The 14,950-nt window shown below is 51.4% G+C and overlaps 1 protein-coding gene across 3 annotated transcripts in view; it reads right to left on the bottom strand.

Moving 5' to 3' along the window:
* SEMA3G (semaphorin 3G) overlaps nucleotides 1-14,950 on the bottom strand; it is a 62,280-nt gene that overhangs the window by 13,652 nt on the left and 33,678 nt on the right. For 2 of the 3 annotated variants that reach the window (XM_005285257.5, XM_042861781.2), the window contains exons 4-7: nucleotides 10,748-10,867; nucleotides 7,413-7,503; nucleotides 6,760-6,876; nucleotides 6,039-6,181 (exon numbers count right to left, since the gene is read on the bottom strand). In XM_005285257.5, the coding sequence (XP_005285314.2) occupies nucleotides 6,039-6,181; nucleotides 6,760-6,876; nucleotides 7,413-7,503; nucleotides 10,748-10,867 (471 nt within the window). The remainder of the gene's footprint in view (nucleotides 1-6,038; nucleotides 6,182-6,759; nucleotides 6,877-7,412; nucleotides 7,504-10,747; nucleotides 10,868-14,950) is intronic. The other variant, XM_042861782.2, reaches the window with a different exon arrangement.

Here is a 14,950-nt window from a genome sequence, read left to right as displayed (position 1 = left end):
TTTCCATTAATGGTTATAAACATACCCAATGCAAAGGGAAATGAACATCAATGGGGCATTGCGCAGAACTTGCATTCAGCCAGAGTTCTGATCTTTCCCTGTTAGGGAACCAGGCATTCATTAAACCACCTCTGCCCAGCCTGCTTGGCCGAGTTAGAAGGGAAGTGCCTGCTGCTTAAGGAAAGGGCTGGTGTGTGGAAGTGGAAAATACAGGTTCTAGGCCCTGCTCCGACTTCTTGCCCCTCATGAATCCCAGCCTGGCCTGAGTTTATCCGTTGGTCTGTGCCGATGGACATTCCCCTCACCAAGCACAGCATGTGGCCTCTGATGCAGCACCCTGAGATTGTTTCTGGGATCCCCTATCAAGCCATCCCTCGGGCCGGCTCCCTGTCCAAGACCGCATGCTGCCACTGGGCACATGCAGAGGGGTGAGCTTTGTATGTCGGGGGCATATGGGGTTTATGTAAGTGCAGGGCTAGTAATCCTGACTCTGGGTGATGTGTATATATATCTTCCTACTGTATTTTCCACTGCATGAATCCGATGAAGTGGGTTTTAGCCCATGAAAGCTTATGCTCAAATAAATTTGTTAGGCTCTAAGTTGCCACAAGTACTCCTGTTCTTTTTGCTGATACACTAACACAGCAACTCTGAACCTGTCACACAGCACTTGGCAAACTGAACCCACACCCCAATCCTTACCTGCCGGCCCTGGCTATTCTGGCCTAAGACCCTATACCATTCTGTCAGTGCACTTTAATCCTGCCCTGCAGCCCCCCTGCTATTCCAGCCCTGGCTCCACCCCACAGCTCTGCCAATGCCTCTCCAGCCTGACCTGCCGCCCCCTGCTATTCCAGTGCTGGGCTCTCACACTGCTCTGCTGATGCCTCTCAGTCCTGCCCAGCAAATCTTACCTCCTGGAAGTCTGACCCCAGGCCTGTCCTGTGCACAACCAATCTAATGACTGTAAAAACTGAGAATTGGCCACCAAATAAGGTCACCAGTGATCTCAACTGGGTTTACGTCAAAAGGTCAAATCCTCGGCCCAAGCTAAATCCTCTTTGTGACACTCCAGCTATACAAAGGGGCCTCGAAGCTGCACTCAGAGGGTAGCTGGAGAGTCCCCTGTAGTACAGGAATCCCTCGTGGCCCAAGATGGGGTAGCCAGTTGTAGATACTATGGTAATAGGAGTTCTGTAAGGACCTAAGATAGGAACAATCCACTGTCTGTCTAGCGACATAAGTTAGAGCAGCTGTGGGGCACCTCTAACTTGTGTCAGGAGCCAGTTCTGCCCTAGCACTGGAGGAGGCTGAGACGTAGCTCAGAGACACATTTACTTTACCCACATTTACTCAGCTGCACTGAATGTTAGCTCAGCACTGAGCCCTAGGTCTGCAGGGCAAGGTCAGTGCACTAACCCACTAGGCCAATTTGTTAGCCAGTGCAGATGACCTTTTGCACACGTGCATGTGTATTTTTCATGTGTCCAAGGCATCTTAGTCAGTCAGTTCTTGTGCCCACTCCAGCCTCTTGCCCAAACAAAGAATCCCACTCCATGCAGGGATTGATCAGTCCAATAAATAACCTCTTTGTTCCTGTGTCTCAGGGTTTATTTCTGGGGTTAGAGCAGGAGCAGAGAATTCGCACCCGACAGCGTTGCTCTGTTTGGATGGAGAGCTGCCATCCTCTCCTCCAGTTCACGCTGTCCACAGCTCTTCCAAAGCAGCTGCTGATGCTGCCGGCCGACAGATGTTTCTCTTTGCCTCCCCGGGATCTCTGGGGCCTGCTAACTTGTGCTTGTGAATGACAGGGCCAGGAATTGAGCCACCGCCTTCCAGGTGTTGTAGCAATTCCATCACGGTGCCTTCCTCAGAGCCCACACTCCACTCCGGCCCCTGATTACTAACAGACTTCCAACGGGTTGGAAAGGAAGGGCAGGGCAGATTTCATCCCTCCGGGGCCAGTGAGGGCAGAGAGCTCAGAAATTCCAGCTTCTCTTCAACAAGGTGCTTCTGACACTGATCACGGTAGGATACAAGACTAATCACAGCCCACAGAGCGGACCCCAAAACAAGTATGTGGATAGTGCAGGGAGACGGCAGCTCAGCTAATGGTCTCTGGGACTGAGAAGCACTTACCAGTAGGGACTGGCAAAGCCAAGGATGGGTTTAGTTTTGTGAAACTCCGTTGGTAAAGTCTTGGTGGCTTGAATCCAGATCCATCTACCGGAGTTTGGATAAGTGCTTCCAGGTTTGGCCCATCTTCATCCCTGGTGTTGCATGAAGGCCAGTGGCCACGAGGCCCATTGACACGTAGCAGTGAAATGCATCCATCTATATGTTAATTTTGCTATGTCACCACAGCTGTGAATGCAACAGGTGGGCAGCCTCATGGGGTAGAGAGCTGTATGGCTTGACATCTTCCTTACCCTGAACCACTCGAGCAAGCCTATCCAAACAGCACGCTGCGATTCCAGAAGTGGGGTGGGGGAGGGACAGTTGAACTTCAATGATCCATATGGAGGGCCGGGAGGGAGACCACGGTCATGCTCCATGTGTGTTACAGCTCAGCCTATCGCACAGCTAATATGCATTCAGGGACGGGACCTCCACTGAGATGGAACATGCATTCATCCCTGCATATGCAAGTAGGAAGGCCCTGGCTGGAAGCGCCTGATCTTCTAGCTTTTATTTCCTTCTGCCAAATCCAGAGCAGGACTGTGCACAATTCCCACCACCAGCAACAGAAGAAGTAAACCATAATGTCCACTTGGAAGTTTTCACACAGCTCCCAAAATATCCTAATCCCCCATCAAGGAAGAAATCTGTTCCTTTCCCCCTCCCCCCACAACAAAGATTGCTGGGAAAAGTCTTACCATGAAAATTGAAGATTTTCACCAGGGTTAAATTTGTGAACAGTCACCATTTCTGGACGGCAGAGAGAGGTCAAGAGGTGAAATGTTGCCACTTTCTGAACACAAGCTGCATTCCCTAGGGACTAAGCAAACTGTGACCCAGGCTGGAATCTGCAAATCCTCACATGGAAGTGGCCCACACCTCTGACACGCAGGCTACCTGAGATGGAGTGGGACTCAGAACCAGCACAGCTGAGCCACCAGGCAAAACAAGAGACGAGTATAAAAAAGAGACTCAAAATCTCAAACTCTCACAGGATGGGAAAACCATTGCTAACCAGCTCTACTGAGCATAGGATCACAATATGAATAAACTTCAAAATTGTTTCCTGTCCTGAAAGAGGACAAAAGGTCACAATCTCATAAATTTTCATGAACTGATAATCCAAAAAGAATTTCAGATCAGGACAGCGGGTCAATCAAAATGTTTCATTTTGATCATTTCATTTCAAATTCAACCTTCTTAAAATGCTTTAAACTTTTTTTTAGTATAAATTAACAAAAATTTCAATATGCAAAGTTGTTTCAAATCAGAAGATAAAATTTCTCATTTAGAAATGGTCAAAAACGGGACATTTCAACAATTACAAAAAAATTGAATCAGGAGTTTCTCTTCAAAGCAGATTCTCGTGAACAGCTTCAAGGAATCGACATTTTCCAAAAACAACAAACACGTTTGTCTGAAAGTTCTCAACCAACTCTAATTCTCAGCCACTCGTGACCAGACCTCCTCAGAGATGACCCAAAATCTTTTGCACCAATCGCCACAGTCCATCAAAAGAAGAGCAGGACTTCATGCCACAGAGCAGTGAGTGGAACTTTCCAAATTGTCACAATGGCGTGTGGGCTCACTGTGCCCTCCAGGTCTGGAGTCCACTCCAGGCAGAGTCCAAGAGAGTGCCGAAGTGGCCCACAGCTCTAACACGCAGGCTACCTGAGATGGAGTGGGATTCAGAACCAGCACAGATGAGCCACCAGGGAAAACAAGCTGCTATAGGTGGAGAATGACCTCACGGATGGCTCTGGCTAGTTGCAGTTAACAGGGACATTCTCACTGCACCAACTCGGGCCATATGGTGCCACCCAGGACCTACCTATTCACACAGTCCTATTGAACTCGTCAAGTAAGGCATTCCTTAGTGGGAATGTCAGAATCTGGCCCTTCACCATGCTTGCTGTTGCTGTTCCAACCCAATTAAAGTCATTGTAGTTTAAATTTGAGGCATGATGAATTAATTGAAATCTGTGAGACAAAATCATGGTTGGTGTGAAGGATGAGATCACCGTGAAGCAAGATGGTGGCCAGGAAGAGGCTCAGGGTCTCTGATTTATAAAGAACAAAAGAAAAAGGGAAGTAGAAATGGCCGGGAAACTGGAGAGATTCCACTTGAAATGTCAGCTTCAATCCTCATGTTTCTCGTCAAAGGCTTCAGTGGGATTTTTGTGCCAACCACATTAAAGAGAGTCACGAAGCAGAATTCTCCTAGCCTTGGCTGGAAAAGAATCATTCGCAGCCTTGAGAGATTTACGTGACACTCAACCACCAGGCGACATGGAGTGTGAGGCCTTGACTGAAGTGCTTAGAAAACACTACAGGTGACTTTGGTTGTCTCACTCCTGAAATCCAAACGGAAGGAGAAAGCAGCTTTTATTTCACAGCTAAGTCTGGAAGAGCCAGCGCCAAAGTCCATTGAAATCAAGGAGGAGGTGCCATGGGCTTTGGATCAGCTGCTCAAGCCCTGTCACTTTGGTGGTTAGGGATTTAGGAGACCTGGGTTCAGTTCCCAGCTCTGCTACAGACTTCCCGTGCAACCTTAGGCAAGTCACTTCATCTCTAGGCCTCGGTTGCTCATCTGTAAAATGGGGATAATAGCCATGCCTCACAGGGCTGTTCAGGTTCAAGGCTAATGAGGGCCATGGAGAGAGGATTCTGGTTTCTCTCATTAAGAAATTTCTCAGTGGTGAGATCTAGCCAGCTCCTGCAGGAAGTGGTGTGAACTCCAGCTCTTTGGACTTTAGAGGCTGGACCAGGCAAAGCCCTGACAGTTATGGGAGCTGAGCTCTCTTGCAAATCTACCCAGAAATGTCTGCACCAAGCATTTTGCTAATACCAGGGGAGCGTTCCCCCAGCCCAGGCCCAGTGTAGGGCTGCCTACATTGTCCCCCTCCAGAACATGGAGTCCTATAGACATTCAGGATTACATATAGCTCAAGGGCAGTCTAGGATGGGCAGCCATAGGTTAGAATGACCAAAAGCTGCTCACGCTTATGATGTGGGCTGTTTCAGCCTCAGGAGCAGTCTAAAACCCAGAAGGTGCAAAGGGGTCACAAACCCTCCCCAGGGGCTGAAGCCTGCTGAAGTGCAGCCCAGAACCAGACCCTAGTGCTCCAGACACTGCTGCTTTGTGGCTGAGGTAGTTAGCAAATGGGGACCTTTTTCTGTGGAAAATTTCAAATTTTCAGCAAAAAAACAACCAACCAACCAAACCCCTGAAATATTTTGGCTGTAAATGAAAGCATTTTGATTCTGAAATGTCACTGTGATGCCTCATGGGAGTTGTAGTTCAGATGCCTTATCCTTCCATTCTCTTCAAGGGGCCAGGTTCCCTAATAAGACAACATCTCCCAAGATGCATCATGATCATGCCTGTTGGGGGGGGAGCAGGGAATCATGGGAAATGAAGTCTGGCTGAGACACCTGGTCCATAGAGGAGAATGGGGACACAAGGGACTTGAATTACAACTCCCATGAGGGACCATGGCAGCATTTCTGAAGTGAAATATTTTGGCTTTGGAGGGTTGAGTTTGATGAAAAATGGTTTTCCATGGAAAGCAGACTGTGAAAAAATCACATCACGTCAAAATCCCCATTTTCCACTGAAAAACATTTTACCGGAAAATTTCTGACTGGCCCATTGGGCACCTTTGAAACTTTACCCAACATTTGTTTTCAGAACAAAGCTATTTACAGGAGGATAGGGGCAAATAGGAGTGAGGAGATTCCCCCATAGCCCCCCCATTAACCCCTGAAGACCCAGTAATGCTACTGGGGGGTCCCACCACCCAAAACTCATCAGAACAGTCACTCCAATGTCAGCACACATCCCTCGCCCATGACCTCACCACACAGATTCGCCCAACGCGGCTGAATATGGCGCGGCCTTTGCCATCCGACTCCACCGCCTTCTCCGTGAAGAAGAAATAGACCTTGTCATTGTCCCGGTCGTCATTGTCTGGGATCAAGTAGGCGGCCACAAACTTTGGGTCTGCGTGAGAGAGAGCCCAGAGCAGAGCTAGAGCATACATGGAAGAAACACGAAGGGCAGCATCCAGCCCAGCACCGTTCCAAATTGTGCAGGCCCTGGGAGAGACTCCGCTGCGAGCACCGCTGCCTGTAGACCTCCATATCCTGGCTGCAGAAGCAAGCAGGAAGCCCACAGCCAGTCCTGTCAGATAGGAGTTCTCAAACTTGCCATAATATGGGCCACATCTTAGCAGGCCATTGTACCATGGGTCAGTTCTGCCCTCCTCAATTCACCATTGGGCAGCCTCCTGCCATGCCTCCCCTCCCATTCACCACTGTCCAAGCCACACCCTCCCTTCCTATTCACCATCTCCCAGACCAATGCCCCCACAGCCTAATCATGCATACTGTGGCCTTCTGCACGGACCTACAGTGAGCACTGCCTGGTGGGGTGGGTGGCATCTAGGGGTTGTATTAAAGAGGAAGGTGGCTGCAATTTGCTCCATTTAATACCAATTAGCTGTGACTTCAGGCTCTAGGGGTTTTGCCGAAGTGCCCCTGCCCCCCACCCCCAGGCAAAGTCAGAGAATGTGCTTTTACCATTCAGCAGGCGCTGATCCATCTCGGTGCGTAGAGATGAGCGGGACCCCATGCTGCGGAAGATCACCGAGTCCCGGCCCAGGAAGTCTGCGGTGAGGCCTGTGTACAGCTCCCCTCCTGGGAAAACAGCCCCACAGAGAAAATAAAACCCTACAGCACGGCCTTGTGGACTGCAAACCCATCTTGGAAAAGGAGGGCAGCAACCTTGCAAAGGGATTGGGCTATCTATATGCGGTGGAAAGTCTATGGCCTGTCCCAGGTTAGAGTCCCTGAGAGGAAAAAGACCCTGATCTGGATTTCTGTGCCCACCTGGAATGGACTCTAGGTGGAGCCACTGGAAACGTGTATTTCAGAAGCTGGCTCTAGCCAGGGAAGAATCCCGAAGTAGATTTCTAACTGGTTATAAATTACTCCAGGCCCAGCTGTGCTGACCAAGAGTGCCATGTCTCATCCAGACTGGCAGCTGTCGAACCCCACTGTCCCTAATACCGCTGCAGCTGATGATCTTCCGTAATAATTTCTCTCCAGTCTGTGCGTTAGCAGCAGGGACCTGAGATCTCAGGGTTACGAGGGTTCCTATCAGGGAAGCTCAACCCTAAGCAATGGTCAGTTGTGGAGGGTCGAGTCTTTTGCTGACCCAGCAGGACACTTACCAGTGAAGGTGCTTGCAAAGGCCCTGTTGGGCTCATGCGGACACTTGCCCCGCCCATTCTGCACGCTCATGGGATCCAAGCTGAACACGTGCTGGGAAGAGGAAGGACACACGATACAGGGTGAGGCGAGACAGAGATGCCACCAGGCTGCCTAGAACACAAGCTGGGTCAGAGATCTCGGCTGCAGTCCAGAAGCGATGCCTAGGGGTTGCTTATAACATGGTGGTCAGTGGCTAGGAGCCTGCAGCTTGTCTACGTGGGAGTAAGATACACACTGGATGGGATGGGATAAGGTGTGTGTGCCACCAGCACAGATTTACTATGACTGCTCTGAATTTGGCCCTATGGGTCTAGTTCTGGGCAGCTGGAGGAGCGGTCTTGGCCCTTGCAGCCTGGGCATTCTACATCTCCCAACATCCCTGCATGGCATCAGAGGATGCTGGCATCTGACAGCACTATATGCCAGAATCTGGGGGTGCTCCTCCCCACAACACTTCACGGAGGAGGGGGGGGGGAGGCTCTGCATCTGAAGTCTTTCTGGCTCTCCTCCTTAGAGTTTAGTCATTTTCAGTGAAATGTGAGGAAGAGCCACAGGAAAGGCACAGCTTCAACTCAGCGGGAGAATCGGTCTAGAATAAATGCAGAGAAAACTCCACCAAAAGAAAACCACGGTCCTTTAGAACAGAGGTTCTCTAACTTCATTGCACCATGACCCCTTTCTGACAACAAAAATTACTACATGACCCCAGGAAGGGGGACTGAAGCCTGAGCCTGCCCTGGGCAGAGGGGGCAGAGCCCAAGCCCAAGCCCCACCACCCCAGGTGGGGGGGGGGGCCAAAGCCACAGCCCAAGGCCTTCAGCCCCAGGCCAGGGGCCTGTAACCCTGAGCCCCGCCACCCAGAGCTGAAGTCCTCGGGCTTTGGCACAGGGTGGTGGGGCTTGGGCTTGGGCCCTGGGCCCCAGCAAGTCTAACGCCAGCCCTGGCGACCTCATTAAAATGGGGTCCCAACCCACAGTTTGAGAACTACTGCTTTAGAACAAAATCCTCCTGCCGTGCGCCCAGCTCCGTGCCCTGAGCCCTCTGGCACTGGGGGCATGGGAGACTGAAATAGCTCACACGCGGAGGGACAGATCCCCAGCTGGCATCCAGCTCTGCTATGGAACTCTGCCAATTGACACCAGCTGAGTGTCTGGATCTGACCTCAGGTGTCCAGAGTCCTATTTACCTCTCTCCCTGGGTCCCTGACTATGGCACACTGATGTATGGAAAGCTTTGATTTCCAGCCCAGGTCACAGAGAGTTTTAATAACCCGGCTGGTGCAAATGGGGAGGCTTGCAGATCTGTCCCCACCCCATCGGCCTTGCACAGCTGACATGCTGTGCAGCTTTTGGCATCTGCTGTCTGCCTCTCCCCTGACTTGGTGGCACAAAGCAGCCTCTTCATGCAGCCTGGATCTCCGCGAGGCAGCCGTGGCTCCATGCCCCCACCCAAGCTCAGCCACACCACAGAGCAGGGCCATGCTGAGGCCCTGCCGAATGGCCGCAGGGGTTCTGCAGCACCAGGAACAGGGCCCCAATTGTGTCCTGCTGCCTGGTGTGACTGTGCGGGAGGGGACGCGGGGACAGGACCATCCCAAGCTCTAGACCATAGATGGCTATGCTGAAAGGGCTCTTTCTCCTCCACACTCAATAAAAGAGGCTCAAAGCCTATGGGGAAGATGGGGGTCATAGGGAGGCCATGCTGATTAAGAGCAGGGGTCCTGGGCATGGAAAGAAATGCCATGCAGACAGCTGGCCAGGGCGAGGGGGTGGGAGCAAGGTGGGTGGATCCATGTGGCAATTCAGCCGTGATCAGAGGTGGGGAAGGGAGATGTGCTGCTCACTCTGCATGGGGCAGCAGAGGTTCCTGGGTCTTCCCTGGGGCGGGTGGTGGGTTGTTTGCATGGCTCCCCTTGCTGGGCACGAGGCTGGCATCGTGTGGAGTGCTGTGCCGTGCACGGATTCCCTCCACAGTGCAGAGTGGCCATATGCCATCTGCTCATCCCTCTGCTGTCCAGGTGGTTTGCTACAAGCAGGGCAGGTGGCATCTGCATCCCCTGGCAGGCAGGTGGTTTGCTCCATGCAGGACAGGTATCACGCACCGACTCCCTTGCAGGGCTCACCCATTCATGCTCCATTTTAGCCATCTGCCTCTTCCTCACTCTCCACTCCCCCGCTTCCCCCCAGTTCAGGATTGTCTTCTCCTCCTTCCTTCCCATTCCTGGCTCCTTTTCAATCTGCTTCTTCCCCATTTAACAGGTGTGTTGTGAGCAAGACACGAGAAGTCATTCTTCCGCTCTACTCTGCTCTGGTTAGGCCTCAGCTGGAGTATTGTGTCCAGTTCTGGGCGCCGCATTTTAAAAAAGATGTGGAGAAATTGGAAAGGGTCCAAAGAAGAGCAACAAGAATGATTAAAGGTCTTGAGAACATGACCTAATGAAGGAAGGCTGAAAGAACTGGGTTTGTTTAGTTTGGAGAAGAGAAGACTGAGAGGGGACATGATAGCAGTTTTCAGGTATCTAAAAGGGTGTCATAAGGAGGAGGGAAAGAACTTGTTCACCTTAGCCTCTAAGGATAGAACCAGAAACAATGGGTTTAAACTGCAGCAAGGGAGGTCTAGGTTGGACATTAGGAAAAAGTTCCTAACTGGCAGGGTGGTTAAACACTGGAACAAATTGCCTAGGGAGGTTGTGGAATCTCCGTCTCTGGAGATATTTAAGAGTAGGTTAGATAAATGTCTATCAGGGATGGTCTAGACAGTATTTGGTCCTGCCATGCGGGCAGGGGACTGGACTCGATGACCTCTCGAGGTCCCTTCCAGTCCTATAATCTATGAATCTATGAATCTATGAATTTCTCTCCCCTGCCATTGTACCTAGTGCTGAGGGGCCTGTGCCTCCATGAAGCATAAAGAGAAGAAGCCCAATGGGAAAGGGAGTTAGGCCGGACTTGGGGTTGGAGGGGAATCTGGCATCGCACCTGGAATCAGCCTCATGGCCCAGTCGAACATATCCCCACTTCGGCCCTTCCCAGGACATTGCACAGGCTGGATCAGGCCAAGAGATGGGCCTCAGCTCTCATGTAGATCTGAACATTCTCCAGTCAAGGCCCTTCTCACATTCCTGCCATGGCCACGCGGCACCAATAATCCCAGGGCAGCTGCTCTAAGTGCTGGGATTTCCCTACACTCTTTGCCAGTGGTCAGTGTCAAGGTCTGGCACCAGCTCTCATCACAGAGGCTCCCACAGGATTCTCTCTGCAGGACTAATGCTGGCTGTCCCGGGGCGCTGCCTTACCTCGCCACGATGTCCCACGTCAATGAAGGCGCAGACAGGGTGGAAGGCTCCTGTCCCACAGGCCAGCAGGTGGGTGCGGTTGAAGGGGTGAAGTGCTCGGACGTAGTTGGCACATTCAGTCTGGAAGAGAGACAGTGGGGAATGAGGCGCTGTTTGATCAAGCGGATCTGTCAGTGCGTGGGAAGGACTCAGCAACTCCTTCCTCTTTGCCAAACAGCGTAATGTTCCTCTGACTGTGCGTGATGGTGCAGCAGTTTCCTTTGCAATGGATCATTAATAAACACCTCGTAAGTCACCACCTTAATAAGCTTGTCTAGTCCACATCCTATCCCACACCGTGTAGCCAACTCGTGTGATTTTATTGGGTTGCCTGATCGGCTGATTGCGGGTTCCTTATGTTGATTACTGAAGAATATCCGGTGGACACTCTGAGGTTTGGCAGGTTCTCGTCCCAAGGTCAGAATCCCTGTTAAGCTGGGAACCCCGACGTGCATGCTTGCAACACACACACTCAGGAAAAACCTTCTGTATTTGTAATAGTTTTATTACCACAGTTAGCCAAGTTACAAACACTCCAAGCCAGCAAGGTAGCTAGAAAGAATGCAGAATGAGCGTCCGAGCATCCAGAGACTCACATCAGCCCCTGAGAACAACCTGACATATTAGGCATTATCTTCCTCCTCAGCAGCAGCATCTTCCTTGTCACCATCACCAATGGTTGTCGTCCTCCTAGCATCTCCCAAGGCACGCAGGCCAGGTTACAGCTTCTACAATGCCTAATGCATATTCAAGTAGGGGTACCAGCCCCTTTTCCTTATCTATTTCCTTACCCTATGAATGCTGGGTGCCCTTCTGCCATAGGTTCCTAGCCCATTTACCTCAAGCTTATTAGCATAAGCATCAACTAGTTACCATGACATTCTTGTGGTCAGACATCTGTTGATGTTCCTAATTTAAGATACCACAAGCAGCTCTAGACTAGTATCTTGTGGCTACCTGTCAGCAGTTTAGTCATTACAGTGTTCTGTCTTGTGATATCTTATGATCTAGGGTTACTGTTGGTTAGCTGCTTATACTACGGCTTTTAAGGCCTTGATTGGTTTAGCTAAACTATTGTCTTTCAAGCTTTGAGGCTTGCAGTCTCATTGCATTACTGCCTTAACTTGTACCTATGCCTTCCCTAGCAAACAGCTATACCTATAAGCTACACTTGGGCATCTTGCCCTATTCGATGTTTTTCTTAAAGCCCCCAGTTCCTGGAGTCATGGGGTTAATATTCAACAAGCAGAGTCAGTTTCTAGCCCTCCTGGTTGCAGAGAAAACGTGACCCATACCGACTGAAGAATCAGAAGAATATGAAAAAGCACCCAACATGTAGTAATCTAAAAACATCTCATGCTTTTTAAGGCAATTGCATGATATTGTGGGGGCTGACTCTGAGTTTTGAACACGTGGAGGTGGCAATACTGCATGGGCACTGCCACATGACCCTCAGGTGAGCATGTGCGCTGACACGCTGCTTGTGAACAGAGCAGACCAGGGGACGACAATGCAGTTTCGTGGCCCTTGGCCTGAGATGTGGCAGACCCAGGTTCAACTCCCTGCTCTGCTGATTCAGGGCAGAGTTCTTCATCCCACATCACCCCAAATCAGGGACTTGAAGCTGGGTCTCCCACACAACCCCCCAGCTTATAGAGCAAGAGTCTCTCTCATTTCATGGAAGCCAGTCAGTCTCAGTGAAAACTTTCCAACCAGCCCTATTTGGGAAACAGCTGGCCGGTGAGTTGACAGCGCAAGATATTGGCGCTGCTTTCTGCAGCTGTGCACTTGCCCTTTGTTTCTACAGAGCAAGGGAAAGAACCAAATGAGTCCCAGTGCATTACAGTAATGAAACAGAACAGCTCCAAGCTCCTCCCTGCTCCCCCACAATCATCCTAACAGCTCTTGGAAAGCTCCCATCACACTGGGATTTCCCAGCTGCTCCCCCTCGGCTGGGGCAGGGCAGGCGGCATAAACCCAGTCCCTTGTTCTTGGGCACAAGAGCAGGAAGCAATACGTGCTCACTCACAGATGTGAAGCTAGGAGGACAGTTCTACTGCCACACTGCAGGGAGTGAGATGGTTCAAGGTCCCTGCTCCTGCCTAATAGAACAATATAACTCCCAGGGGGCACATGCCTGCACCAGCTCCTCAAGTCAAATGATTCCTTCCCTAGGCGCCCCATCATGCGGTCACGTGATCCCCATGCCACTGCACTGTCATTGCTTGGAGAGGCAGGTTCCTGTATTGGCGCTCGTCCCCTTCCTGGCTGCTTGGCACGTATCCCATTCCCCGCCACTCCAGTCCAAGTGACTCCTTCCCCTGCAGAGAGTTCATGTCATCCCCCAGCCCATTGTAGTATCTCAGGCCAGGAAGTGAGGTCTTCTTATTGCTTTGTGCGGGGGCTTCCTGTATTAGCCCAGCGGAGCAGCAGACAGTACATTCTGCTGGCGGGCCCAGGGAGACAGGCCTAAATCCAGCATTCTTGCTCAGCAGTACCCAGGAGTAAGAGCCTGGCTCCTGGGTCTGTATGCCCAGGGCAGCTGGCCTGGGAGGGTGGTACAGGCTCCAGGATTGTGGACCCAATGCTCAGCTGGTGTAAATCAGCACAAGTCCAGGAGCTGTCCCAAGCTGGCCAGGCTGAAGATCTGGTCCCTGCATGTCAAAAATCAGCTCTATTGGTAAGGTATCCCATGATACCCCCTGCCGCATTTCAGGACACCCCTGGGTTCTTAGCCTGAGTGCCCCCCTTCCGGCATCAGTGATGCTGGATTGCTCCCTAGCTTCATTACCGGGGAGGGGTAGTGAACAGGGATGGGTCTCCGCCTGGTGCTGTGGAGTCGGGGTGATGCAGAGATCACTGACTGGGCAACTCACCCTGCAACACGTCCCACTCTGTTGGGATGGCTGCAGCACATGACCCCAGGACACCATTTTCCATAGCAGCACATGGGCTTTACTGTGAGGGATGACCTGTGTAGGCAGGTGCATGCTACTGGCCTATCTCCCCAGCCCAGGAAAGCCTGAGTCTCCCAGAGCCTCCCAAGCCCTTCCTTCCTTTATTCTCGAAACAAATCACTCCCAAGCCAAGCAGGCTACAGGGACCCAGAGGCCTCTCCCCTTCCCTGCACCACAGGAACCTACTGGCTTCCTATAGCTTTCTCAGCCATTTTATGGGGATCACCTGACCCCCTTCCCAGCTGGGTCTGATGATCCAACAGGGCTGGCAGGTCCCCTGGCCCTTAAAGGAGTAGGCAACCCTGTTACACTAGAGAATAATGCAGAGCCTAGCATAATAGCCAAGAGCATGAAAGGAGGGGAACAGACTTCCCCCTACTCCATAACAGCAAGCTCTGTAGCATGCTCTGGCTGGTCAGTTCATACCTCTGTGAGGCCAAGCCCTTTGCTACAGACTGAAAAGCATCATGGTAAGTTTTCCAGCTCGTTCTCCATCCACCTGTCTGTCCTCGCTGAATGATCTGAAAATTCAGGGAGGAAATTCTCAGGCCACTGCCTGGAAAGTACCATTTATCCTCTGCTGAAGGGCGGTGCCATCCACCTGATGCAGACACACGACTTCGTCGGCACAGCATTTCCTCCTGCTTTCTGGACAAGGGGAATGGGGGAACAATGGCAGGAAGTGAAGGAGACAGACAGACGGACACGCACAGCAGTCTTCTGGATGAATTAGTCATTTAAAGGGGAGGCTGGCTAGTTACGTGGGGCAGGATGATAAATGGCCTTTCAAGACTGCCCTGGATTAATTGCTCCCTTTTCCGGAGCAGCGATCTCCTGGCTGATAAGCATGGAGAGACCAGAGAGACTGTCCGAGCATCCTCTGCCGGGCTCCAAGACTCTATCCATCCGGCGCGGCACAGGAGGAACCAGCTATGCTGCTTTACACGGCAGAGATCAGTCATCCTTCCCAGTCTCTTTCTCCAGCTTCACATACTGCACCCCTCATTCTGGAGCCGAAATGTTCAGCGGCGCTGTGTTAACCTAGCCCACTGGAGTCAATGCAAACACTCGCACAGATTTCTGAGTTAGGCCATAATGAGACTGGTTCTCCGCTCAGCTTCACCAGTGCCATTCTGGCGTCCAGTCCCAGCTTACTTGGGTGGAAGTGAAAGGAGAGGCAGCCCCGTCAGCATCTCTGTTTGTGAGC

The sequence above is a fragment of the Chrysemys picta genome, chromosome 7, assembly GCF_011386835.1.
Source record: "Chrysemys picta bellii isolate R12L10 chromosome 7, ASM1138683v2, whole genome shotgun sequence".
Classification (NCBI taxonomy): Eukaryota; Metazoa; Chordata; order Testudines; family Emydidae; genus Chrysemys; species Chrysemys picta.
This window is presented reverse-complemented; position numbering and strand designations above follow the sequence as displayed.